The sequence below is a fragment of the Pseudoliparis swirei genome, chromosome 4 (genome assembly GCF_029220125.1).
Source record: "Pseudoliparis swirei isolate HS2019 ecotype Mariana Trench chromosome 4, NWPU_hadal_v1, whole genome shotgun sequence".
Classification (NCBI taxonomy): domain Eukaryota; kingdom Metazoa; phylum Chordata; class Actinopteri; order Perciformes; family Liparidae; genus Pseudoliparis; species Pseudoliparis swirei.
This window is the reverse complement of record NC_079391.1, coordinates 10,283,314-10,308,796: the sequence shown is the minus strand read 5'-3', so window position 1 is coordinate 10,308,796 and position 25,483 is coordinate 10,283,314. Positions and strand designations below refer to the sequence as shown.

General features: G+C 39.0%; 2 protein-coding genes across 6 annotated transcripts; both read left to right on the top strand.

Annotated features, from left to right (window-relative positions):
• The first annotated feature begins 798 nt into the window (after window positions 1–798).
• def8 (differentially expressed in FDCP 8 homolog) lies at window positions 799–11,191 on the top strand. Of its 2 annotated transcripts, XM_056413395.1 has the most exons (12): window positions 799–1,185; window positions 1,971–2,093; window positions 3,996–4,090; window positions 4,213–4,362; window positions 5,046–5,187; window positions 5,660–5,824; window positions 6,154–6,281; window positions 6,675–6,788; window positions 7,087–7,167; window positions 8,808–8,948; window positions 9,206–9,315; window positions 9,682–11,191. In XM_056413395.1, the coding sequence occupies exons 2-12, from the start codon at window positions 1,985–1,987 to the stop codon at window positions 9,773–9,775; spliced, it is 1,329 nt and encodes a 442-aa protein (XP_056269370.1). In that variant the 5' UTR covers window positions 799–1,185; window positions 1,971–1,984; the 3' UTR covers window positions 9,776–11,191. The 2 variants fall into 2 exon arrangements, with proteins under 2 accessions (XP_056269370.1, XP_056269371.1); XM_056413396.1 differs by lacking the exon at window positions 9,682–11,191 and having other exon boundaries at window positions 8,808–8,943.
• Window positions 11,192–12,759: 1,568 nt separating this feature from the next.
• LOC130192244 (AFG3-like protein 1) lies at window positions 12,760–24,852 on the top strand. Of its 4 annotated transcripts, XM_056412047.1 has the most exons (18): window positions 12,811–12,892; window positions 12,988–13,134; window positions 13,868–13,958; window positions 14,085–14,144; window positions 14,232–14,326; window positions 14,797–14,941; window positions 15,044–15,118; window positions 15,610–15,731; window positions 15,835–16,108; window positions 16,275–16,412; window positions 16,645–16,798; window positions 16,899–17,006; window positions 19,429–19,554; window positions 19,708–19,818; window positions 20,244–20,359; window positions 20,476–20,676; window positions 21,596–21,790; window positions 22,599–24,852. In XM_056412047.1, the coding sequence occupies exons 2-18, from the start codon at window positions 13,109–13,111 to the stop codon at window positions 22,779–22,781; spliced, it is 2,220 nt and encodes a 739-aa protein (XP_056268022.1). In that variant the 5' UTR covers window positions 12,811–12,892; window positions 12,988–13,108; the 3' UTR covers window positions 22,782–24,852. The 4 variants fall into 4 exon arrangements, with proteins under 4 accessions (XP_056268020.1, XP_056268019.1, XP_056268021.1 ...); XM_056412045.1 differs by lacking the exon at window positions 12,988–13,134 and having other exon boundaries at window positions 12,760–12,892; window positions 13,871–13,958; window positions 14,792–14,941; XM_056412044.1 differs by lacking the exon at window positions 12,988–13,134 and having other exon boundaries at window positions 12,760–12,892; window positions 14,792–14,941.
• The last annotated feature ends 631 nt before the right edge of the window (window positions 24,853–25,483 follow it).

Genomic DNA, 25,483 nt, shown 5'->3' with positions numbered 1-25,483 from the left:
GAGATGGACTGGCGACCTCTCCATGGTGAACCCTGCCTTTGCCCAATGTCAGCTAATGTCAGCTGGGATCGGCTCCAGCGCCCTGCGACCCTAAAAAAGGAGAAGTGGTTTGGATGATGGATGGATATAGATATACTTTATTCATCAGGAAAATTGTTTGCAGCAGCAAGGAAGGTTGTAGAGTAAACATAACATATTAAGTATGAAGAAATGCTCAATATATACAATCTAATAAAAAAACAGAGCATGGAAATGTTCAAATATTTCTAAAAATTAATTATAAAGACCAGGAAGCAGTCTTTTACCCCAGAAGACTTCATGGCTGATGACAATACACTTAATAATATGGATGACTTTATTATATACATATGCTTTACAACTTATATTACTCGAGGTTGCTTTAGTTATTTACACATGCAATGTTGCAGAATAAATACAAATAAATAATTAGCAAAGCCCAGTTAAAGAATAGAGGTTATAATGCCATTCTACACACGCATTTACATTTCAAGTTAGTCGGCTATATTCCAGATCAAATATAAATGTATAACGTAAACTGTGTTGTACATTTTCAGTACATTTTAAGCGCTCATTGCAGTATGTTTACAGACAAGATGACAAGCTACGTGAATTCATGGAATTTCCTTAAAACCATACTGAATATGCTCTATCTTGCAACGCTGGCCAATTGATACAATTGTATAAACTAGTTTATTTTGAAAATACAAACCGGAAGTTGAATTTTTTTAAACAATGGATGACTTGACGCTTTAATCCCTATAATGTTGCGGACAGGAACACAACACTGGTTGCACTCGTGGTAGAACTGTTCATCGATAGCGCAAGCGTCGACCGTTACACATATTTTACAGCTGCCGAGTACTTAGTGATAAATATGGTGGACAACGGGGTACGCTTTTGACCAGACCGAGAACCCACTTGCGTCCCAGAAGATGTTTGTTTTGTTTTTCAAGCTCGTTAGCTAACGTTAGCCTGTCTGCTATCTGATATCTATGCATTAATGTTGACGTGCCCTTTTTATATTGGTAACATATAACTTATTCACAATGAATATCTAACATGTTTACCATTAATGCTTGAAACACAAAAGCTGCTGTTACCGCTTTATTGGGAGTCTGGCTGACAACAACAACCCTGATTGCCTGATTGGTAACAGTCGGTGAGGTGAGCCTTCAATGTGTGTTCATGACGCTTCTCAGGCTTTGCTGTGTTTTCATGCTTGACTCAATACAAGGTGAACAAGCTCGGCGATTAAATGTATAAATGGTGAATTAAATGTCTGTTTTTGGATACTTATTGAGAAGTGACTTCCTGCTAACCCGCTATGCAACTTCCACGTGACAGTCATGTTGTTATCTAACAGCTATCTGAATTGTGCACTTTACTTTTGGCTGTGGTTTTAATTTGAATGCTATTTTAATAAGCATCCCAAAAACACTAGTAATTTAATTCCCAGATTAAATTTGAATACAGTCACAGGAAGGTTTCTAATTATCAGTTAGCTACTTTATTAGATGTATTAAGATTTACCATTAATGGCTCTAAAAAGCCTCCATTCCTTGTTGGTTATTGAAAGCAGATCATGTTTAAGTCGGGATATTTTTGTTTGTAAAATAACTGTGGACCACTTTCTAAACGTTTTGACATAGCAGTACATTTTCCAATTGTAGCAAAAAGAGCCTATTTACAAGTAAAGTTTGAGGTAACCCTGATGAAGACTACCACGGTTTAAGAGTCTGAGTTATGACCAGGTTGAAAGAGGTTTACTGGTTAGAAGTGGCATAATTGGATCTGAATAGTATCACACACAATACCAATGCAAACACATTAGTTATCTGGCTGCCATGAGAGGATGCCAAATGTATTGCCGTCTTTCTTTAATTCATAAACACAAGAGAAAATAAACCAATCAACCATTCAGTGTGACTAATGTACTTTCTCTTCTTCAGATGTAGCCGATGAAATGGCGTATGATGATAAACTTGCAATCTTCCGACAAACCCGCCTCAATCCCTTTGATCGTGGAGATGATGAAGATGTTCTCCAAGGAGGCAAGACACCCCCACTGCACGGTAAAGTTCTTTGCAGGAAAATCACAACACAACTGTCTCAAGTGTAGAATAAGACCTCACTTTAAGGTCACTTTCATACCTGCTTGGGGAAAATAAATAGTGTTGTAAACGTGAAGTCATATGGACATCATTTATTGAACCTCATCATTGGATAGTTTTGGTCCTGCAGCATCAGTGCTACACTAATTGAAAAATAGAAACCGGGAAAACATGGTTGAAATGAAACCAAAATCTATTCTGGTGACTGCGGCAACTCATACTGCACTTCACAGGTCACACAGACGTTAGAAAGAATAAATCCAGTATACATTAGTCCATGCTGCAACCAGACCATTTATGTCGCATGCTACATTTCACTGTAGAGAAATAGAAAAATACAAGCACAACACAACGCTATTTGACCTGTTTCACTTTCCACCGAAATAGCAGAAAATATGTTCTGACATGTATAAGTGCAGGTGATAAAATGGTGAGGGTGAGCTCCTAGCAGAATATCGAAACTGTTTTTTAGCCGTTTCAGTATTTTGTTTTGCTCTTAAATGACGTTTGTTTTGGTAGACTGGCAAGAGGCCAGTTCATTAGGAATCATTTTTAGTCATTGTCGTGCAAATTATCAAATGTTCCTTGACTGGCCTGTCATGAGTATATGGGTGCTGCAGTCTCCAATCTTTGTTTTTTGCTTTTTTAATTGTCATCTACTTGCAGATGTAGGTTTGCTTCCCTTACAGTGCCAAATGCAGTGAGGCCACTATGTGCTACGATCACTGACTGGGGCAGTGACTCCCTAGTGAAACTCACTTTAACAAATTATTTCTCAGATATTTACGCAGGTTAAAAAGTTTGAAGCTAGTTTAGAATGGATCCTTACACGGATAGAAAAAAACACACAGGACTGGTGTGAGTAAATTGTTGTTACCTGAATACACCTCAGAAAAAAACATCTTAGGTGAATTCAGTTTCTCAGTGACAGAGTAAAGACAATGAAGTGTGTCAGGCTTGTCTTTCAAAATGATTGTCGTACAAATGTCTTTAATTCCCAAATCCCAGAATACAGGAAGTGTCACTGAAGTACTGCTTACACTTGTTTTTTGTTTCCTCTGTTTCAGCTATCGTATTTCCAACTTCCTTTTTCACAAGTCTGCACTTTTTCAGTATGAAGGAGTGTTTGTCAGAATATGTGATTAGCGTGGTTTACTCTGTATCATTCGAAAGATTATAATTCAAAGAAAAGCCTTTTCAGATATGTTTTCTTTAATTTTTTGATTTCTCAGTTACATTTTTTTCTTTTTGTGAAAATCGAAATGCAAGTCATAATACTTATAACATGCAAGTAATATTTTCATCACTTAATGATATTTATGGAAATTTAAACTCTTACAGATATTTGTAAATAATTGCACACAAGGACAAACAAAAAGGTTAGGCCAATTGTTAAAGTCATGTGACTAATGGAGATCGATTAATTTCACATTTGTCAGGACTTGAAGTGACCACAGGAAGCCTTGCTTCTTAGCGCTGTGGTTTAATTGATCTGTAAGCATACCATGTCAATAGTTACGTTACAGATTGTAAACTATTTAGCTGCAAATGTCATCAGCGCTCCAAAGTTCATTCATCGAGCTGATGTGCAGATTCACAGACACAGTAGGAGTCTGTCTTGTCACCTGCATGAGTTACACATTGCCAGGAATCGTAAGGGGATGACAATGGGATTTCTTCAGTTGTCCATTTCAAGCTTTTGTCCTCTGTCCATGTTTCCTGAGTGGAGAGTCAGAGCGTAGGTTTGTTATGAGGGGCCTCAGTCCTGTGACATTGCCACGCATGACCGAGTGCATTTACCACACCAAAGTGTCTCTGCTCACAAGAAGAACAGAGATTAATAACATGTTTCCCTTTCTTTAGAATCAAGGCCTGAACTGTTCCCTGGGACCAGAACCCACATTTCAGACCGAACAATGGACCTCGGTCTAGCTGAGGACCACTTCTCAAGGCCTATGGTAAGTAAAGTATTGTTCCTCAAGTCCAAAGTACCTTTTTATTGTTAAACATAGAGTACTTTATTTCAGGACAACCTATTTTATTTTATGTCCATGCTTTTGCTCTTATTCACCTGTTTCAGGGTTCGATTGTGGCTCCCGACATTGAACAGCTGAAGATGGCCATAGAGGAGTGTAAAAAGCTGATTCTGGAGCTGCCAGAACACTCTGAGAGACAAAAGGACACTGTAGTTAAACTTATCCACCTTCGTCTCAAGCTACAGGAACTTAAGGTTGGACCTGAGGAGTGAAAGGAGAAGTGCATAACATCATCATGTAGTTGTTGAAGCTGGGGGGCAATGAGTAGAACTTCATAATAATTGACCAATTTTTTTTACTGTATTTCTGGCAACGCATTTCCTGAAACTAATGCTATATTGAAGTGCATTTTGATGATTGCATGAAAATTAATCCCATCATCTGGAGGTGCTATAGTTTTGGGGGAAAGTTTAAATCTGCAGTTGGCCTGTAGTTTAGAGGTGGTGCCTGTCAGAGGTTCTTCACTGTTCCTTTTGGCCTTTATAGCCATTACTGTGAGTGATACATAAGAGCAGACATTACAGACATTCTTGGAGCCTGATAGGATGGAGAACAAGTTTGTGGAGAACAACTTCCTGCAAAAAAACTGCTCAATCTTCAAATGGCCCAATTTTTACAGCCAGACCAAGCCATAAATATATCTTCTTGAGGAGCAACTCTCTCTCTGTCTGAATGGCTCATTCATTTCTCCATCTTCACAAAACCTGCAGTATCACTGATCACACTACCCAGATGGCATGCTGGTAATATTTTTTACTGATTACTATAAACATACAAAAAAGTGATTTAGCTCGTCCACAGTGAACAACCGCACTGCATCAATGCATCAAGAGATGCTGTGTTCGTGATCTTGGAATTGTGTTTCTACCCTGAAAAGGAGCCTGGGGAGGATGAGCCTAATCTGAGAATCCTACTGGAGCACCGCTTTGCCAAGGAAAAGAGCAAGAGCGTGAAACAGACCTGTGACAAATGTAGCACTATCATCTGGGGCCTTATCCAGACTTGGTATACCTGCACAGGTGAGACACAGTATACAATGCATCAGTCTGATATAGCATAGCACTGTGGAGATATTGTATTCCCAAAATTATAAAACATCCCATTGTGCATTGAATAGGGTGGTTTAAGAGGGAAGATTTTTTAAACCTCAGTCCTCCATACAAGATCTCTATCTGAAAATATATATATATTTTGTATCTATCAAAGCTGCTGCACAACATATCAGAACCAATCAGAGATGGCAAAAGGTTCTGACCTTATAATCAGAATTCTTGAAGAAGCAGACATTTATTTTCACTTTGTGTTAAATGTATTTTTCATATTATATTGTCAGGTCCATTTAATTTTCTCAGAATATATTTCCTGAATGGTGGACTCAGTGGGAGGATCTTTGTAGACCTTTTAACTCGTCAACCTGCCATTGATAGCAAACCCATTGTGTATTGGGGTAGTGACATTGTGTGCCATGTGATTATCCCTCTCTTGTTTCAGGTTGCTATTATCGTTGCCATAGTAAGTGTATGAACTTGATCACCAAGCCCTGTGTCAGGTCAAAGGTCAGCCACCTGTCGGAGTTCGAGCTCAGCATCTGCCCTGAGATTGGACTAGACCGACAAGACTACCGCTGTGCAGAATGTCGCACACCTATTTCACTAAGTGAGTACACATTGATTGTGTTGATTTATGTCTAGTAAGTTGAAATGGGGAAACGGAGGATCTAAAAGCAACATCTAGACTACTTGAACATATGTTTGCTTGATAGGTATTTGCACACAGATGTAAATAAAGTTACTTTATAGCCATCGACATATTGCTATAATTGAAAATACTGAGTGTCAAAAATATACTAATTGACACAAACCATAATTTTGAGGGAATCTTTACCCTCTTTGACATTTAAATCATATCTAATCATAACATTTTAAATGTATATATGTTGCTTTTCTGTGTGTTTGACTGTACTGTGTGCAATATTGATCTTGTAGGGGGCGTGCCGAGTGAAGCCCGACAGTGTGACTACACAGGCCAGTATTACTGCAGCACATGCCACTGGAATGACACGGCCATCGTCCCAGCCCGTGTCATCCACAACTGGGAGTTTGAATCGCGCAAGGTTACCCTCGACCTCTACAACAGAACTTTTTGGAATATCCAGTCATCAATTTCTGACTCTATCAAAGTATAATTTAATTTGGGAGATAGGGGTCTGTATTCATTTGACAAACAATGTTATTGTTATTGTGAAGAGATTCAAATAGGCAACTGTACGCCTAAACTTAATACTTATGAATATCTGAACCGCACAGGTTTTTATTACAGAATCATCAAATAAGATTCACATTAGCTTTTACATGTCACGGTCACTTTAATAGTCACGAGGATTTTTATACAGCCTTTAAAAGTAGTCCCACTGTGTCTTCTGCGGCTATAGAGAGGCTTTTCCAGTCCAACATCTATGCTCACGGGAGTCAGGGCCGTCTGTGTTCTGACAGGTTCTCTGTTTCAGGTGTGTCGCTCCTCAATGCGCTACCTGGCTCTGATGATCTCACGACCTGTGCTGAAGCTCAAAGAAATCAACCCGCTGCTCTTCAACTTTGTGGAGGAACTGGTCGAGATCAGGGTGGGTAGCTGTTTTCAAGGCACGAGTTAACCCCTCGCAGGAATCTGCAGAGTTTGTAAATGAAAGATCTCAGTGTATGTCAATCGAAATAAATTTAATCCCAGAACCACTTCTAAAATAATGTAACGCTTTGACTATAGTTAGTTGCTGTTACATTAAAAACACAATGTCATCGTTTTGCATCAGTTGATTTTATGCTGAGACTGCTAGCACTGAGAAGTAAAACCCTCTGCATCTCTGTTCATGAAGTGAGACTGACAGTAATGTGTATTGTGTGTTTGGGTTTTTTCCTTCACAGAAACTCCGTCAGGATATTTTGTTGATGAAACCTTATTTTATTACCTGTAAGGAGGCCATGGAGGCTCGGATATTACTACAGGTGAGCTACTTCTTTTTTTGCAAATGGACTTTTCATGGCGGAGTTCAAAGTAATATTTAGTGGCATAATATGTAACCACATACCTGCGAACTTGTCACCTTTTGGCGAAATTCGCCGTTTTGAAATCAAAATAGGTCATCCACGTGAATAGTGTGGATCCGAAGAGTTTTTGTTTTGGGGTAGGGGGGGGGGGGGGTCAACTGGCCGGCCGGCGTTTCTGAGATTGGAGTGATGCTGTCTGCACGCAATGCGCCGCACAGTGCTCTCACAGCGAGTGGCGGTAAATTGCAGAGCTTTTGAGACCGTCTTCGGCTTTAAACAATGTTTTTTATTTTATTATTACTGTACATAAATATACCAGTATTTATTGTATTGAATTCTGGTATCGGGTATCATGATATTTATGGCAGATATCTATAGAAGTTATAATTTTAGGATCATGACAACCAGGTAGAGGAAGGAACAGACTCATGGAACAGAATCATGGAACAGACTCATGGAACAGACTCATGGAACAGACTCATGGAACAGAATCATGGAACAGACTCATGGAACAGACTCATGGAACAGACTCATGGAACAGACTCATGGAACAGACTCATGGAACAGAATCATGGAACAGAATCATGGAACAGACTCAAAGCTCAGCAGAGCACACGATAATAAAAAAAAAGGAAGTTGGTTCATGAATGACTTTAACCATATTATATATAATGACAATGTAAAGTTGTTATTACTATTATTAGGGCCCGATGACTGAATTATTTAGAGGACCTTTTTTTGTAAAATGTTTGTTATTATTTAAATTTGCAGTCAGAACAATCAAAAGGCCGTAGTTATAAAAGCTTTGAGGTGTCATCAAACAACGTGGATGTGTTGTGGCGAGAAAAGTGTGATAAAAATCGATACAAATAAAAACGTGACTGTTGTTGGTAGAGGTTTAGTATCGGCTAAAATACTTTTTAGAATTTGTGTTGGGACTTTGACCCTTTATGAAAAGCTGGATGATGTGCATTGGACTCCCACATAGTAAAATTGGCAGTCTCAATTTGTGTTAAAGTAACACTGAACATAGTGTTAACATTTCAGAGTTAACGCAACTCTGGTAAGAGTTATTATTTTCTTTACTCCGAGTGTCAAATATAAATAACACTTGTAGTGTTATTTATACACTTCTCAGTGGAGAGAAATAACTCTTACCAGAGTTGCATTAACTCTGAAATGTTATCACTATGTTCAGTGTTACTGTATATTACATTACATTTCATTTAGCTGACACTTTTATCCAAAGCAACTTGCAGTCATGTTACATTCATACACCGTCCACACAGCGACAGGGAGCAGCTCAGGGTAAAGTGTCTTGTGTGGACTAGATTGACTGTGTATCAGAGAGCACTGAGCCACCAGGTGGAGTAACTCTTTACTTTGTTGTAGGACAGAAACTTTAATCACAAGCATCGTCAGCTGCACAGTGATATTAGTTTCTGAAATGAACACAAATAAATGGTATGTGAAGATCCCAGCTTGGATCTAGTATGTCTCATCAAGGAGTAAGCTGTAAATCACAACTTTTCCATTGCTGAAATACAATTTACATTAAATGTATTTTAAATATTTTATTTTGTATTTGTGTTCCCCAGCTTCAAGATCGACAACATTTTGTGGAGAACGACGATATGTACTCACTACAGGATTTGATCGACATCTCCAGTGGCAGACTCAGCTGTTCCCTCACAGAGGTCCACACCACGTTTGCTAAGCACATCAAACTAGACTGTGAGGTGAGCTCTTACATGAAGCACAAAGAACAATGCTAATGACTTCTATTGGTTAGTAAGCGTGTTTATTGTGCATGTATCACACATACCATAATATTGTAATGTATACTATAAGGCAATACTCATTTATTGACAATTTTATTCTTTGCTTCAGGAGTTGAGAACTTGTAACTTCCCATAAACTCTGAGTTTCTGTCCCATTCTGTTTGTTTGTGTGTGTGTGTGTGTGTGTGTGTGTGTGTGCGCACGCTTTTGTGTAGCGTTGTCAGGCCAAAGGATTTGTGTGTGAGCTGTGTAAGGAAGGAGACATACTGTTCCCTTTTGACAGCCATACCTCTGTCTGCCATGACTGCTCTGCTGTGTTCCACAGGTGAGTCACCACCAACTCGTCAAACCGAAATATACAGCAGACAATGTGAATGTAGCGTTGAGGTATCGGGTACAAAATGTCTCTAGACTTGTCTTTAACTCGTTTTGAGTCGAGCTACTACTAACCCCAAAGACATCCAGTCGTGTTGTGTATTCTCATCTAAGATCACCAGTTAACACTCCTTCAAACTGCATACGGAGAAACACCAAAGACACGCGTGTCCCACTCAACTTATTGTAGATAGCAAAACAGTACAATTGCAAACACTAAACTATCCTCTTTTTTTTTTAAATGGAAAAACAAACAAATTACTCAAATGTACACCATTATTATAATGTAAAATGTTGGCGTTTTCTGTCTCTTCAGAGATTGTTACTATGACAACTCAACAACTTGTCCACGATGTGCCCGGATGACCGAGCGGAAGCAGGACGAGGTGCCAGTTGTGAAAGATGCGTAAGAAGCGACTGGAGAGCTGAACTTTGCCTCGACGAACAACGTCCGACAGAAGACTGGCTTTTAGTTTTTGTCCTCGGTTGGTTTTATGTACTTGTTTATACTGTAGTGTCTTTAACGTCATGAGCAGGGTACTTGGAAACCTATCTGGAAATTACAATTTTTTTTTTTTTTTTTTACCCAACTTATGAATTCATACTGAAATTGGATGTATTGAACACTGTTTGTGTGAGTGCTTTGCATTAGTGTGTGAATCTGCTTGTATAAATGTATAAAGTACATGCTGAGAAACGCCACCTCAGCATGCAGGAGTTGTTGTATATTAACTGTAGCAAACCGGGACTGAATTAACCTACACTGCCAATTTTACTTCACTTTAAGGTTGCCGTATACAAAGAGTGGTTTTGAATTTCAATCACGATAACTCCAGATTCCAAAGACTCAAATTGCCTTTCAGCTTCTCGTTGTATATTTTTTAAATTGTATTCACAAAATCTTGTAAAGATGCTTTTGAAAGTTAAGTGCACTGGGATGTCATTTATGAAGGTATTAAATTAGTATGAAAGAACAAAAAATGCAGTGTCTAACTAGTTGACGATAAGAAACCAATTTAATATATGAGACTTTGATGTTTACTCATATTCCATCGTCACTCTCAGCACAAGTCCTCAAGTGGTTCACACTCGTCCTCCACTTATATAACATGGCTATTTTCATCTCGGTCATAATTCATCTGTTAAACATTTCAGAAGGACTTGAGAAAATATTTCCAGGCAATATTGCAACAATATTTCTTTTTAGCATAGACCTTCTTTGAGTTTGTTTATAGTCAATTCATCAACCTGGATAATGGAAAAATAATTATATTGCTGGCAAGTTTTTTGACAAGAAGGGTTGTATCTATACAATCATTGACACCATTATTTGAAATATATACAGTATTGGCAACAGAAATGTAATCGAAGCATGCATCACTAGTACATATTCTAGGAGGGAGAATTGTTTAACTTAAGAATATTTAAGTTAAATGTACTTTCCTTTTATGCAAAAAACTCATTTTCGACCGTGTGATGTGTGTCTGGTTCAGTTTGGTGCAGCGTGTAACACATTGATAAATCCTCATAAACATCGGTGCCTAAGCTGGTCACAGCTGTTACCCAAACGTCTTATTACACTTTGCATCATGTTAATGCTTTCAGTCTTCATGGATAGACACATGTCCAGAGATGTAAAGAGGCATATTTGGTAATGAGTACATGTTGACCTAAGGTATTTATTCTAAACTAATGAGTTTTGGCTGTCTTATCTTTCAGCATGATTTCAAACTAAGAGACATAAATAGCCAAACGTTGGTAAAAGCCATGACTTGTAAAACGTGGAGTAGTGCATGAATAAAGTTATTAAATATATTAAAACTGCAGTGTTTGTTCATCGATGAGTTATTGTATAGTGGGTCCCATTGGGACAGATCTGTACACGTTTACAAGCAAACCAGCTACACAATTATGATAGGAAATGAAAATGTGATTAAAGTGTTGCAGCAGTGTATGCCATATACGAGTCATAAAGATTATAATATTATGCCATAAACATTTCATTCATTAATCTGTAGTATGTTATTAAAGAATATTGTATGTAATAACAAATTAAATATATAGTTTGCCAAATAAATGTCAGAAAAAGTAATAATGTCATAGTTATGAATAAGTCAAAGTGTAGTGTCACAAACAAGTCATAGATACATCATACAACATAATTGTATAATATTGCATTAAAGTGCCATTACATTTTCCTAAACATATAGTATGGTATGTCATCAAAATATAAAAAGGTATATTTAAAAAATATATCAACATATTATGAGATGACATGAACATAACAAATAAAGGGAAAATAATTTGTCAAAAAGACTAATATCATTAAAATAGTCAAAGTATAGTATGCCATAAAAGTACAAAACAATAGTATTGATTTATGATTCATAAAGACATTCACATATAAAACTATCATTGTATTGTTTGCAATGAAAATGTCATGAAGATATTAATGTCCCAAAATAATCTACAAAATGTAATAAATGCAGAAAAAAATACAATTGTTACAGTATAATATGCAACAAGAGTCAACAAGTTAGACCGACTTAATGCAGTCCATTGTATTGTGTACAGTAAACAGAGAGTGTATTACAGGACAGAATCGTGAATATATAAACTAACTTAATAGGGACCACTCTTATGTTCATTTGTTATCAGTTTCTGCACATCAGTCCAGGACATCCGTGTTTATTGGCGTTTTGTAAACCAGCTTAGAGACACCACCCACTGGAGGGGGCAGGAGGGTTGAGTAGGTGCTGTATTGGCGTTTTACTAGTGCGTGCAACCTTTTTATTGTGTTATGGAGACCAATACTTCCTTATGAAAGAGTGTGTGCGTTGGTGTGCGTCTGTGCTGTAATCTGTGAAACACTGGATGACACCATCAATCAGAACACAGATAACAACATTTGAAACAATCTTTAGTCAAACAGCCTAATGTTTGACTAAAGATTTATCTATAGCTTATAGATAAAAAGTAATTTGGCTCCATTTAGTGACCTACATAAAGAGTGGGTGAGGCACTTGGATTTCCGGCAATAATGATGTATGTCCTTTTAAAACAAAATCTTTCAAATCCAATGATGTTAGAATTTAAAATACAAGATGTATGTAATATATAGGTAAATAAGCTATAGCACCTCTATTAACAGGAATTCTGGTTGCAAACAGATTGTATACGTACATGTGCATGCAATAGTTTGCTGCATGGTGAGTGCAGCGTGAGTCCATCGAGGGGGGACAATACAAACGTTGGCCACTGGGCTGTCGACTGTCTCACATCTGACAGGACCACTACTGCTGTTTTCTAACGGAAATCTCGCGAGATGACGAGTTGTCGGAGTGTGTACGGTACTTCTCGCACGTCTACCACTCCAGTGAAGCCCAGTGAAAGTCCAGCCCGGGACGATGGGGCTTCTCTCTGCGAGTGTCGGTCCCTTTCGGAGCCGAATCTGCGCGGTTCGGACTTGGAGCCGAGACGTGTCCACTCTGTCCGCCTCTCTCCGGAGCGGCGGCGCACTCGCGTCGGTACGTGACATTGTTTTTATTTTGAATTCTTCTTCTTTTCATCTAAGTTGCTACTCTCAAAATAGATGAGTGCAACACGATTTTTTTTGCAACAGCTGCTTGGAGCACAGCGTGTTTCTGGAGGAGCCCCCTGTGGCTGGGTCGTGGGAAGGAACAGGCTGTTCCCCGGTGCAGGCTGCCGACCCCCAAGCCTGGAAACAAACAACCCGTGCGATTATGTCTGATAGTCTGTTTTGGTTGAAGTGAGCGTTAGTTGGAATCTAAAATTAGTGAAAAATTAGCAAAAAGGATGTTTTTTGTAATTGTCTTTCCTTCAAAATAAGATGTAATTGAGGCTGCTATCTTAACCGTTGCTGACTTTCTTCACTAGACTTTCTGCTTTTCTATTGATGTAGAACAAACACTTGAGAAACGTAGACGTTTCACTTTATTTTGCTTAAGTAGTTGACGATAAATAGTTGACGAGCTGCACTTCAACATCAAACATTATGCTTGAAACTGTGTTTTATAAATGTACATTTATTTTAGAGACCTATTGTTAATGTCACATGAGTAATGATTTCCACTGATTCCAATGAAACAATAACTGTGTTATTGCACATATATGGCACTGCTTTTCATATATTTGTGTACCACTTTAATGTGTTTATTGCATATTTGCAGTTTATTTGACCAAACGTTTTCTTAATTCATCTATAATTAAGTTTTTTGTTAATGTTTTTATTCATACTTTATATTGAAATACTTATACTTAATATCTCAGTTGTTGGTATCATTCATATTCAATAATAACATAGTATAATTCAGATGTATATTTTTATGTTAACAAAATGTAAGTTTATGTTATGTGTGTATGTAAAAAATCAGACTACCTGAAATATTTTTTTATTATTCTCAAGTATCAATGGCGCCTTTCAAAATCTTCATCAGAAAGTAAGTAGCAAACATGTTTAACATACATACTTTTTATTCCAGAAGGCGTCACTGTTCCAAAGGAGATGTGGAGGGTTACATCAACACAGTTTTCTGCTTGCTCGGCTACTTAGCTCAAACAAACCCCCGAGAGGTAGTGTACCTCCTAATACTGTCACAGTAATGGAGCTAAATGAGTGAACATAATGACCGGCGTCCTTTTGGTCAATATGAGCCATTTGTACTTCATTCTTTGTTTGTGTGTGTTTAACTGGTTTAGGTTTTGAAAAGTTTTTTCCAAAGAGGGAAGAAAGCACTGGCGTCAAAAAATCAGCTGAAGGTGAAGGAGTCATCATCAAAGCAGCATTTGTGGATCCTCTGTTGTCATTCCACTGCACGGTGTGACTGATGTTCTAATACTATTTAGATGGAAATACCAAAAAACGGGACACATGTGATGATGAAGATGAAAGACGAAGAGGAAGAAAAAAAGAAGAATCGCACTGGTGGACGCGTTTTCAGGTGCGAGACATTTTTTTGTGATAACTGTCTTTAATGCTCAAGAAAATGCACTACCCAGACAGTAATAACACAAAATGGTAATAATTAATGAAATTACTTTGGCATAAATATGTCACATACATGAATATGCAGGTCTATAATATAATTGTTCTGTTTCCACTGTAAAATGTGCATCTGGTCATATTTTCCATCAGTTAAATTGAATTGATTCTTTTTTATTTTATTTGTTATATTTATGTGTTCAATTGAAATAAGCTGATATATTTTTGCCAGACCTTCTAAACTTTCAAATGTTGAACATTTAAAAAAACATATAGCACCAAACGTCACTCGTCTATTGTTAAATAGGTGCTCGTAGTTCTGAGACGCTGCATAGTGGATTGTTTTTCAGTGGCTGCTGACACACCTGCTGTCTCTCCTTTAATCAACTTTTCTCCTCTCTTACAACATTTCCTCATCTACCAGGATAGTTTTCCCTTCGATGAAAAAGCAGTTCAGTACTCTGCAATTGTTGCAGCAGGCATGGCCTGCGCGTTTTGGTACTTTTACTTTCGAGAGACGGGGATGCAGATCTCCTGGAAGGACTTTGTGCATCATTACTTGAACAGAGGCTTGGTAAGAGGTGGAGAGTGTTCTAGTTCTGGCATCATCCGTCTTTTATCAGTTTATTGTTTCAACCGTGTGAGCAAAAATAACAACTAAGTGCTCTTTTCACAGGTGGATCACCTGGAGGTGGTCAATAAACAATATGTCAAAGTACTTCCTGCCAATGGAATGCAGACATCAGAAGTGGTTAGTTGCATGAAAATAACCTTTTGCTTTTCACATCGGTCCCTCTGTCGCTCAGTGTTAGTGGTATTTTGAAATATAGTTCCACAGTAACAGGCAGAGAAGAGTAACACATTTAGCAACATAATCTTAACTCAATACCCTCTTACTTTTTCCTGAACTTTCAATCGCTACTGTCAACTGACCAAAATCCATAAACATTCCAATCCACTGATTAGGTTCACAACGTGTAGTTGGTAAAGCTATTAAGTGGATTATAAGATAATAAGGTCAAACAGCAATTTCCATGGTCAAAAAATGAACTTTCATACACAAGCTTTTTTTAACGCAAGTCACCATAAACTGTTATTATTTCCATTTGTACATAGAATAATTTTGGTCTTATACTTGTTATTTCTTACTTAAACAAGTGTAGTCTTCCTTGGAAGTTTAAGTTGATATTAATGGAACTGTAAACTGCAAGTTGTCTGTTTTCTGTTGTGTGTGTGTTTCAGAGCTACTTGTGGTTCAACATTGGCAGTGTTGACTCATTTGAGCATAACCTGGAAATGGCCCAGCAAGAAATGGGTTTGGACTCAGAGAAAGTACCTGTGTTCTACAGCAGTGAGAGTGACGGGTAAAAAAAATACTTTGAACATTATTATCAAAGGGACTTTTATGCATATTATATTTGCTCATGTTGATGCTGTCCTAATGGTTCTTCTTTCTCTTTCCTACAGGACACTGCTTTTTACTCTGCTCCCCACTTTACTCCTAGTCGGCTTTTTACTTTTTGTTATGCGGGGCGGACCCATGGCAGGAGGTCGTGGGGGTAGAGGGCAAGGAAACCCCTTCAGTATGAGTGAATCCAAAGCAAAGATCATTACAGACAACATTAGCATTCGGTTCAAAGATGTCGCTGGCTGTGAGGAGGCTAAAGTGGAGATTATGGAGTTTGTCAACTTCTTGAAGAACCCGAAGCAGTACCAAGACCTCGGAGCCAAGATCCCAAAGGTGTGCCATTCTGTGTATCACAACTTGTGGCTGAGGGGGACATTTTAATAGATGTATGAAAATAGTAAGGGCTGAGAATTAAGTTTTAAAGGGAGAAATCTCCCCTTTTATTGAACCATTCATTAAGGCATTGGTATTGATCATGAAGCGACACCTTTGTTTTCAGGGCGCGATGTTATCGGGCCCACCTGGTACTGGCAAGACGCTGTTAGCAAAGGCCACAGCAGGAGAGGCCAACGTCCCTTTCATCACCGTCAACGGCTCAGAGTTCCAGGAGATGTTTGTTGGCGTGGGCCCAGCGCGGGTCAGTACTGGGCTAAATGCAGAGTTACTGCTGTTGGGCCAGGACATCTGTAAACACAATGGTTCTTTGGATTGTCATGTTAGAGATACAAATATACTGAAGAGCACAATCTAGCTTTGCAATGCTCCCAGTGTTCCAATAATAACATGGCGAACTATAGTAGTAATGAATTCTAATTCATTCATCTGTTAAGATGATTTAAGTGATTTCTCTTTTCTTTGCCCGATGTAAGATAAGGGATACGTTTGCCACAGCTCGGAAAAATGCCCCGTGCATCCTTTTCATTGATGAGATCGACGCGGTTGGCAAAAAGAGAGGGAATGGAAACTTTGGCAACCAGAACGAGCAGGAAAACACCCTCAACCAGTTGCTCGTGGAAATGGACGGTAGGCAAATATGTCATCTCTTTCGGTGTTTCAGCCTTTCGGCCTTTCTTGGTGCCAAATGTCCAAGCTCTTTGTCCGCTCTGTGTTTCTGACATCACAGGATTCAACAGTAGCACTAACGTGGTGGTTCTAGCTGGCACCAACCGAGTCGATATCTTGGATCCAGCTTTGATGAGACCGGGGCGCTTTGATCGACATATACACATAGGTAAAGTACCTGAGGTCAGGCTCCGCTCCTGCTTCATAATGCCCCGCTCTCCCCATGATGCATGAGCACTGGCTTCAGTTCATGACATTTATAATTCATCCCCATCTTTTATCGACATCATCATTCATCACCGGGTTTGCTTTCAACATTCTTGTAAATCTATTTGAATTCAGCTAAGATCAATTCAAATTGCACTTTATCGTTTACCTCATTAGTTTTTTGTTGCCTGCTTCAGACAACATGCTAACCTTGAAATACTTCCTGTGTGGTTTAAATAGAAATAAATTAGATTTTCTGTTCTGCACCTGTTTACATGTTATGTAATTAACAGCGTGTGTTGCACAGTGGGTGCTTTTATCTTTGTCGTTAAAGTCATTGATCGGTTTCTGCCTGCAAGGATCTGATTTAATTTACGCCAGCACTGCTGAATAATAGCGGTCGGGGCAGTTTACTCTGTAACAAAGAAAACGGAGTCACAATGACAGAGCTTGGTCTCTATAAAAGAAGGATTAGACGACTGGAGGCCAACATGAGGAATATAGCACAAACCTTTCCTTTTGGTCTTTGAGCTGTTACATGTAAACCATATTAATTAAATAAAGTTGCCGATAACATTAACAATACTAATTTGTGTTTGATCAGTAATATGTTATGGTCATCATGTCTCTAACCTTTAAACAAAATCAGTGTGGCTTTAACCTTCATGAATAATTGGTTGTGGTAATGTCTTCTGACTACTAAGTACTATTTGTACATGTTCAGCCATTGTTTAAGGACTCTTAAGGATCTAAATGCTCCTTCACACAAACGCAACTACCTTTGTGTCATGGTCAGCTGCCTCTTAAAGAACAGACCTCCAGATATAACCTGCAGAATATTCCCATTTTAAAAAGGCTGTCTTCAAGATGAGCATTATTGACTTTATGAACTTTGCTTGCCTGTGAAAGTTGTTTTCCCTGTAAGGTGTAAAGCTGCTTCATGGATGTGGCTTTCAATGTTGTCTTTATTGCCCACTTTACTCTTTACTTTTTTTAACCCTTTATTGTTTGTCTTTTCACCACAGATAGAACAAAAATAATAATAACAAGAGCAAAATAAATGAGTATAAAGGGGTCTGGTTTGCTCTGTCCTCTCAAAAGCATGATACATCCTGAGAAACAATCAATTGTTCTTGTGTTATCGTTGACGCGTAAACATCGTCCATTTCTCCCACTTCTCACCAAATTGCTCCTCTTGAGCTCTTATTCTGTGAGTTAACACGTCCATATCATATATATCAGTCATGATTTTCAACTATCCATCTTGTGATGGTGGTACTATTGTGTGCCATCTCTTCGTAATAGCTTTTTTACAAGCTGCTAGCAGAATTTTCAGCAGATACATGTCTTCCCCTAACACAGTCTCTTGTCATATTACCAAAGTAGAGAAACATCCAGGATGTGTCATAGCCCAGAACTTTGACAATAACCATATGAAGGTGATGCTTTTCTAATTTGACTTTCTGTGGCTGGTGTCCTTTATTTTCTCTTTTGTGCTTCTGTAATTTGACTTGAAGTACTCTGTTACGGCCTCTCGGTTGTCTAAGGGTGCACCGGTCGCAACATACAAAGAAGGGATACAGCAAGGGGGAAACAATAAAGTTAAATACATACGCAAATAAGAGATATTTATTTCACAGAGTTAGGGCTTAACAAAGGGTAGAATAACACAGAAGCAAAATAAAAAGGTGTCAGGGTCTCCAAGGCCAACACAACAAACAAAACCCCCATGCTAATTAGAAAACAAAAGATCCCACTGACCTGCCATAGAAGAAAGAAAAACAATACTGAGCTCCCTGTCTGACCACAAAACAGGAGAAAATGGACACAACAAAAATGGCAGAGAACCCCTACCCAGCTTCACCCGCAGAGACACAAATGGTGGCCTACACTTCGGCACCATACCAAAGAAATCAGAGGTCGAGAGAGAGAGAGCGAGAAACACTGATTAGCTGATCCCTCTCAGCTGGTGTTGCTCCAGGCTACCAAACCTGAAAGAGATAGCTCCACCCTCTTCCTGAAAGAGGGCTGTCTAAGTCACGGGACGTAACATACTCCAAAGTGTTTAAACACCCTTGTTATCAGCTATGTATTGGCCGGTAACCATTCGTCAGTGTCATCTTGAGAACTGTATGACAAGAACATCTCTAAAGCAAGAAAAGAGAAAAGTGTTTTTTAGCCCCAAAATCTGAGGCACACTTGAGTTTCCTTGCTGAGCAGTTTGAACGAGTCGTCTGGCTGTTGTGTCATAAACATGATCCTGTTTATTCTGCAGGATCCCTTATTTTCATCCTATTTTGTGCATATCATTCCGTTTTGTATTTCAAAGAAATATTCCCTGAAAATTCCCGATATATATTTTTTCTTCTTTTTTTTTTCTACAGGCCCACCAGATATTAAAGGCAGGGCATCCATCTTTAAGGTGCATTTAAGACCTCTGAAGTTGGACATTAGTATACAAGTGGATGCTTTGGCCAGAAAGCTCGCTGCACTGACCCCAGGTTTCACTGGTAAGCATAAGAGATGTGTGGTAATGTTCGTGTGCATTTAGCTCAGTCTTTGGATTAATATACAATGATCATTGTCTCTCACTTTATTTAAAAGTTATACAAAATTACACCATAATCTAACTTGGTTGTTGTCACTTCTTTTTCATTTCTCAGGGGCTGATATTGCGAATGTGTGTAACGAGGCGGCTCTAATAGCTGCACGGCACCTCGACCGCCATGTCAACACCAAGCACTTTGAACAAGCTGTCGAGAGAGTTATTGGAGGTACGTTGACTTTCATTTGTGGTTGTGATAATATTTAGAATGAATATTGGATATGATGTGTACACCTTAATCAAGTTAGTTTATAGTAAAAGAAATGTCAAGACATTTTGGTATTATGATGAATTTAATTTTATGTAATTTCTTATTGGTTCACAATTTAAATAATAATTTAAACAATTTTATAAATGTGAACTTTGGGATTACATTTTATACATAGGGCCTTTAATATAGTAACTTGCATTATATTGCAATATATCTCATGAATTCGATTCCACAGTACTTACTGTGTGATTTATTGCCGTATTTAAAGACATCCCTCAACTTTCTTTACTCTATGCTTGAAGGGCAAATCAACGTCAAACCAGATTACTTATTGCTTGTAAAAATCCCAAACTGCAGTTTAATAAGACATCCTCCTTGCTCAGGTCTAGAGAAAAAGAGTCAGGTACTGCAGCTTCCGGAGAAAACTACCGTGGCGTATCATGAGGCCGGACATGCTGTAGCGGGCTGGTTCCTAGAACATGCAGACCCGCTTCTTAAGGTAGTCAGACTACTTTCTACCTCCTTTCCCTCACACTGCTGCTTCACTATCTGCATGTCTTATTTATACGTTACAATTATATTAGAAGTTTGAATATTTATAATGTACTCCTTCAGGTGTCCATTGTTCCCAGAGGGAAAGGTTTGGGTTATGCACAGTATCTTCCGAAGGAACAGTACCTGTTCACCCGGGAGCAGCTGTTTGACCGAATGTGCATGATGCTCGGGGGTCGAGTGGCTGAGCAGGTTTTCTTTCGAAGCATTACAACCGCGGCGCAGGACGACCTCAGGAAAGTCACGCAGTCTGCGTATGCACAGGTGATCACCACATTTTACATCAAGCATGTTTACAGATACACAAGGCCTGTTATGCAATCGGGAGTCAGTGTTGTGTCATACACTCTCATATGCTGGAATAGATGTTTGAAGAAACGTTGCAGTGACTCGTATTCACGCTTACACAGTTTTTTGCTCGGTATTTTAAGTTGTTTTCAAGATTGATTTTCTCAAAATCTCGTGACGGGTCAATCACAGACCATGTGAAACAGCAGGTCCTGTATCACTGCAAGCTATTATCATTTATGTTGAGCTCTGCTCACGAGTAGCTTCATGCAGACACACTGCTGCAGTGGCCAGACTCCTTCATATGTGGCTGAACTACTTCGCCCATATTCAAGAGCACGCAATCTCAGATACAACCTCCAACATTTTCTGTCAGTCCCACATACTCGCCTTAAAACCCGTGGTGACCGAGCGTTTGAGGCAGTAGCACCAAAGCCGTGGAATGCTCTGCCTGCACCCCTAAGGTTGGCTGATTCCATCGTGTCATTTAAACACCAACTAAAGGCATTCCTGTTTAAACTGGCATTTGGTTAATTATCCGCCTGCCTTCTATCCGTTTTGTTTATTTATTAGTCCTATTGGTTTTATTGTGTTTTTTACTGCACCATCTTTTACTTTGTATTTTACTTTGCTCTTTTTACTGTTAACATATTTTGGACCATGTCATTGTAAAAAAAAAAATGTTGACTCCTGAACTGCACTTTGACTCTTTGTCTGTAATATGTGCAATATAAATAAACCGTACTTACTTACTTACAGTACCAAATTGAAGGTAGTTTTTTTAACTGCCCAGACTATTTCTGCAGGTGCACAATTAGAAGTGAGGGAATGATGTTGTCAAGAAGTATCTTATGTGCCTTTTGATTAACATGGCTCATTTTTCCTCATAATTCAGGTTGTACAGTTTGGAATGAACGAGGCGGTGGGCCAGGTGTCCTTTGACCTGCCTCAGCCGGGCGATGTCGTAACTGAGAAGCCCTACAGTGAATCCACAGCCCAGTTTATAGACCAGGAGGTCCGCCTGCTCATTGATTCTGCCTTCCAACGAACACTTCAGCTTGTCACTAACAAGAAAGAAATGGTGGAGAAGGTGAGGACCATTATCTCTGATGGCAAGAGAGAAGTAAAGATAAAGAGCAGAACAATGACCAATATGATGCAGCACCTTTACAGCTCATTTATTGTTTGTTTGAATTCATATTTTTACAAACTGGTTGGAAGAACTGCTATGAAATCGGAAAACTGCAACTACCTTCTGTTAAGCATCTAGTTGTGGTATTATACCTGTATAAATAATTACTACGACTTCTACTATTGGCATTATAGCACTTGTTGGGTGTGGTTTGCGAAGCCGCACTGACTGCTATTCGACTTGCTTGATCTTCCAATTCTCCCACTTACGCCATAACTTTGTCCAAGCGTACAGCTCGCAGCGTAGGTTGCCTATGCGTAAAAAATACATCAAAACGTGCGGCCTGATCGGGAATCGTGTGCATTTAGGTCTCAAAAAGATCCGGCCGGCTAATTCTTTGAAAATCGAGAAAAACTTCAACAAATTCGCAAAGCCTATGGGAGAAGAGAAAAAAAGGTCCCAGAGCGTACCTCACAAATGCGTCAAAATACATAAAACCATGCGGTCTGATTGAGAATAGTCGGGAATTACTTTTCTAAAAGATCGGACCGGTGCTTAACTCCCAAAATGCTAAAAAAATGGCAAGAAACCCCCCACGCTCTCTCTATGTCTCAACCCCTCGCGCTCTCTGTCTGTCCACCCCCCCACGCTCTCTCTATATCTCACACCCCTGCGCTCTCTCTATGCAACTCTCGGTAGAAGCCACACCATCTAAATGTATTGAGAAATGTTGTAGTTGTTTACTATAATTGGTCATGTGTCGCAGGTGGCAAAACGTCTTCTGGAAAAAGAGATTTTAGACAAAGCCGACATGGTGGAGCTGCTGGGAACTCGTCCTTTTCAGGAGAAGTCCTCATATGAGGAGTTTGTTGACGGGCTGGGGGACTTTGAGGAGGACACCTCTCTCCCCGAAGGGCTGAAGAACTGGAACAAGAACAAAGAGGAGTAAAGACACCCACAGAACGGACAAAGCAAAGCAGCACTTTAACTGTGGGTGGTTGCACAGCCTCAAGTTAAATACTCCACTGTATTCAGTTGAATATAGTTCAGCAGCATCTGGTCCAGATGTCAGACATCCCTCGTTCAGCTCACTGACAGCTTCAGAGGGAGAGATGCTGCTGTGTTGAACAGGTCTTAAATGGCTTGGATAATACAAACTTGTAGATTGTGTACTCTGCAGTGAAATTCCCCAAAAATGACTCTTTTTACTTTTAGATCAGGAAGCTGAGGCTTCTGGGAATAATGCAGTTTGTGATTTACAGTTCCCTGGAGGGCCCTTATTCCCACACTCAGACCGACACACATACAACAGAATAATAAAAGAGATGTTTTTAACATTCAAAATATTATTATATTATAAAGTTTATTCTGGAGGCTATTGCCCTTATCCTACCATACATCTATACATTTATTTATTATTATTATTATTATCATTATTATTATTGTGTAAGGCTGCTTCTAATCTTGGCCACCACTTTATTCTGTTAGTAATTCCACTTTTAAAAGGTATTTTCCCTGAGTGGAGCAACCAGATTCTTCTCTTGTTTATTTGATATTTAAGTTTTTAAAGGTATTTTCACTGTTCTTTTAACTTTTTAAAATCTTTCTTCACACCATTTTACAATAAAAACATATGCACATTCTTCACTCACGTACACTACCTCTGAGTCTCTGTACTCTTAACTGCCTCTTAAAATAACATTAATCCCTCAGAAATGTATTGGTCACAATATTCACACTACACTCTGGTTATGCTTTTTTGGTTAATCACAAGCAATTACTGTAACACCCTGTTCTGTTTCTCCTGTGTTCCGTGTCTCCTGTGTCTTCTCTGTCTTAATTGTTTAATTCCCTGCACCTGCCCTCAGCCACTCTTGTCTCGTTACTGTCTGATGTCATACACCTGTTTCCCCCCCTATATATTGTGTCAGTCTTTCCCTTGTCTCCTGTCGGATTGTCGTCTATAGTTCCGTGTCCTTTTCCCGTCGTCCTGTCCGTCTTCCTGGTTCTGCCTGTTGACCCTGCCTGCCCTGAACCTGGATTTTTTGCCTGCCCCTTTTGGACCTTGTTTTTTGTAAACTGGTTTGCCTCATTAAAGAGTGCTTTTTTTTGTTATTCATATTGCGTCCAGCCTGTCTCTCTGCGCCTGAGCCTCACCCCGTCACAAGAACCTGACAATTACAGGGGCTGCACGTTGGTCTAGTCGGCTAGCACTGTCGCCTCACAGCAAGAGGGCCGTGGGTTCAATTCCCGGTCAGGGCGGTCCTTCTGTGTGGAGTTTGCATGTTCTCCCCGCGGCAGCGTGGGTTCCCTCCGGGTTCTCCGGCTTCCTCCCACAGTACTAAGACATGCAGTCAGGTTAATTGATCTCTAAATTGCCCATAGGTGTGAATGGTTGTCTGTCTCTGTGTGCCCTGGATGGACTGGTGAACCTTGCCTTCGCCCAATGTCAGCTCCAGCGCCCCGCTACCCTAATGAGGATAAGCGGTATGGATAATGGAATGGAAACTGATGCTTTACTGCAGTTCATGTGAGGGCTCAAAGTGCTCAAAGAAAGGATTAATTGGCTTTTCCATTGATGAATTGGCTGACCTAGGACACACTCGTCCAGCAGCTGTTGCATGATAACAAATTGCTGTTTCTCAGGAAATCATCATTCAGTCAATTGTGGCTTGTGTTCCATAATTGTGAGGCAACCGAGCTAAGCTCGATAACCGTTCATGTAGCATTCTCATTTACTGTATTTGAGAACCACTTCAAGGTTTAGTTACACACTGTTAGTGCTAATAGTTGAAAGTTAAGCATAGTTAAACATAACACTTTAAGTAAATGCCCTTTTTCTTTCAATAGCGGGAACATTGATGATCAAGCTGGTTGTAAATGTTAGTGTCAATTAAATGTATTATGTGTTTTCTGCTGAATATTTCAGTCAGTGAGTGATTTTTCATTGAGATGCGACGACAAATGAAATGTGAGCTTTTGTTGCTCACACACTGATATTAAACAACTTTTATACCACAGCTGGTTTGTCTTTTTTCAATGTTATTCCTACTAAATTTGTTTTCGTTTTTATCAGCTCTGTTTCTCATTTGAGATATCATTTCTGAAAATGTCAGAATTCTATTGTGATGTTTTTTAAATAATATTTTTATTCCAACATTAGTGTGAGTCCTGCATGTGTGGTGTTGTCAAATAAGACGACAATATTACGCAAAAAAGTATTAAGCCTGAGATATTACACTGATTGATTAACTTGGTTAATATATATAAAGTTCAAATAAATGTGCACACTGTGTGATCAAGCCATAATTAGAATAGAGATATGTGAAGGACATTGCGTTACTCAGGGGTTGAGCAACCAGTGTGATTTCTCTTCTGCAGGGCACTTTCTTTAGACTTAGTTTTAATTGACATTGACGTGAAAACTGCACCTACAAAAGTGATGTTGAACTATTATCAGTTTGTAATTTCATCAGCTTAACTCACCACCCTCAGCCTATTTTTAATACTCTACCAATTTATTGTATACAAGAAAGGCCACATTTTGAAATAATGCTAATTAATATAATGATACTTAAAACATGTGCAGTACAGAATGTGGCTGCATTTCCAAAGTGTAGCTTATGAATTATGCGATAAAATACACCAAGA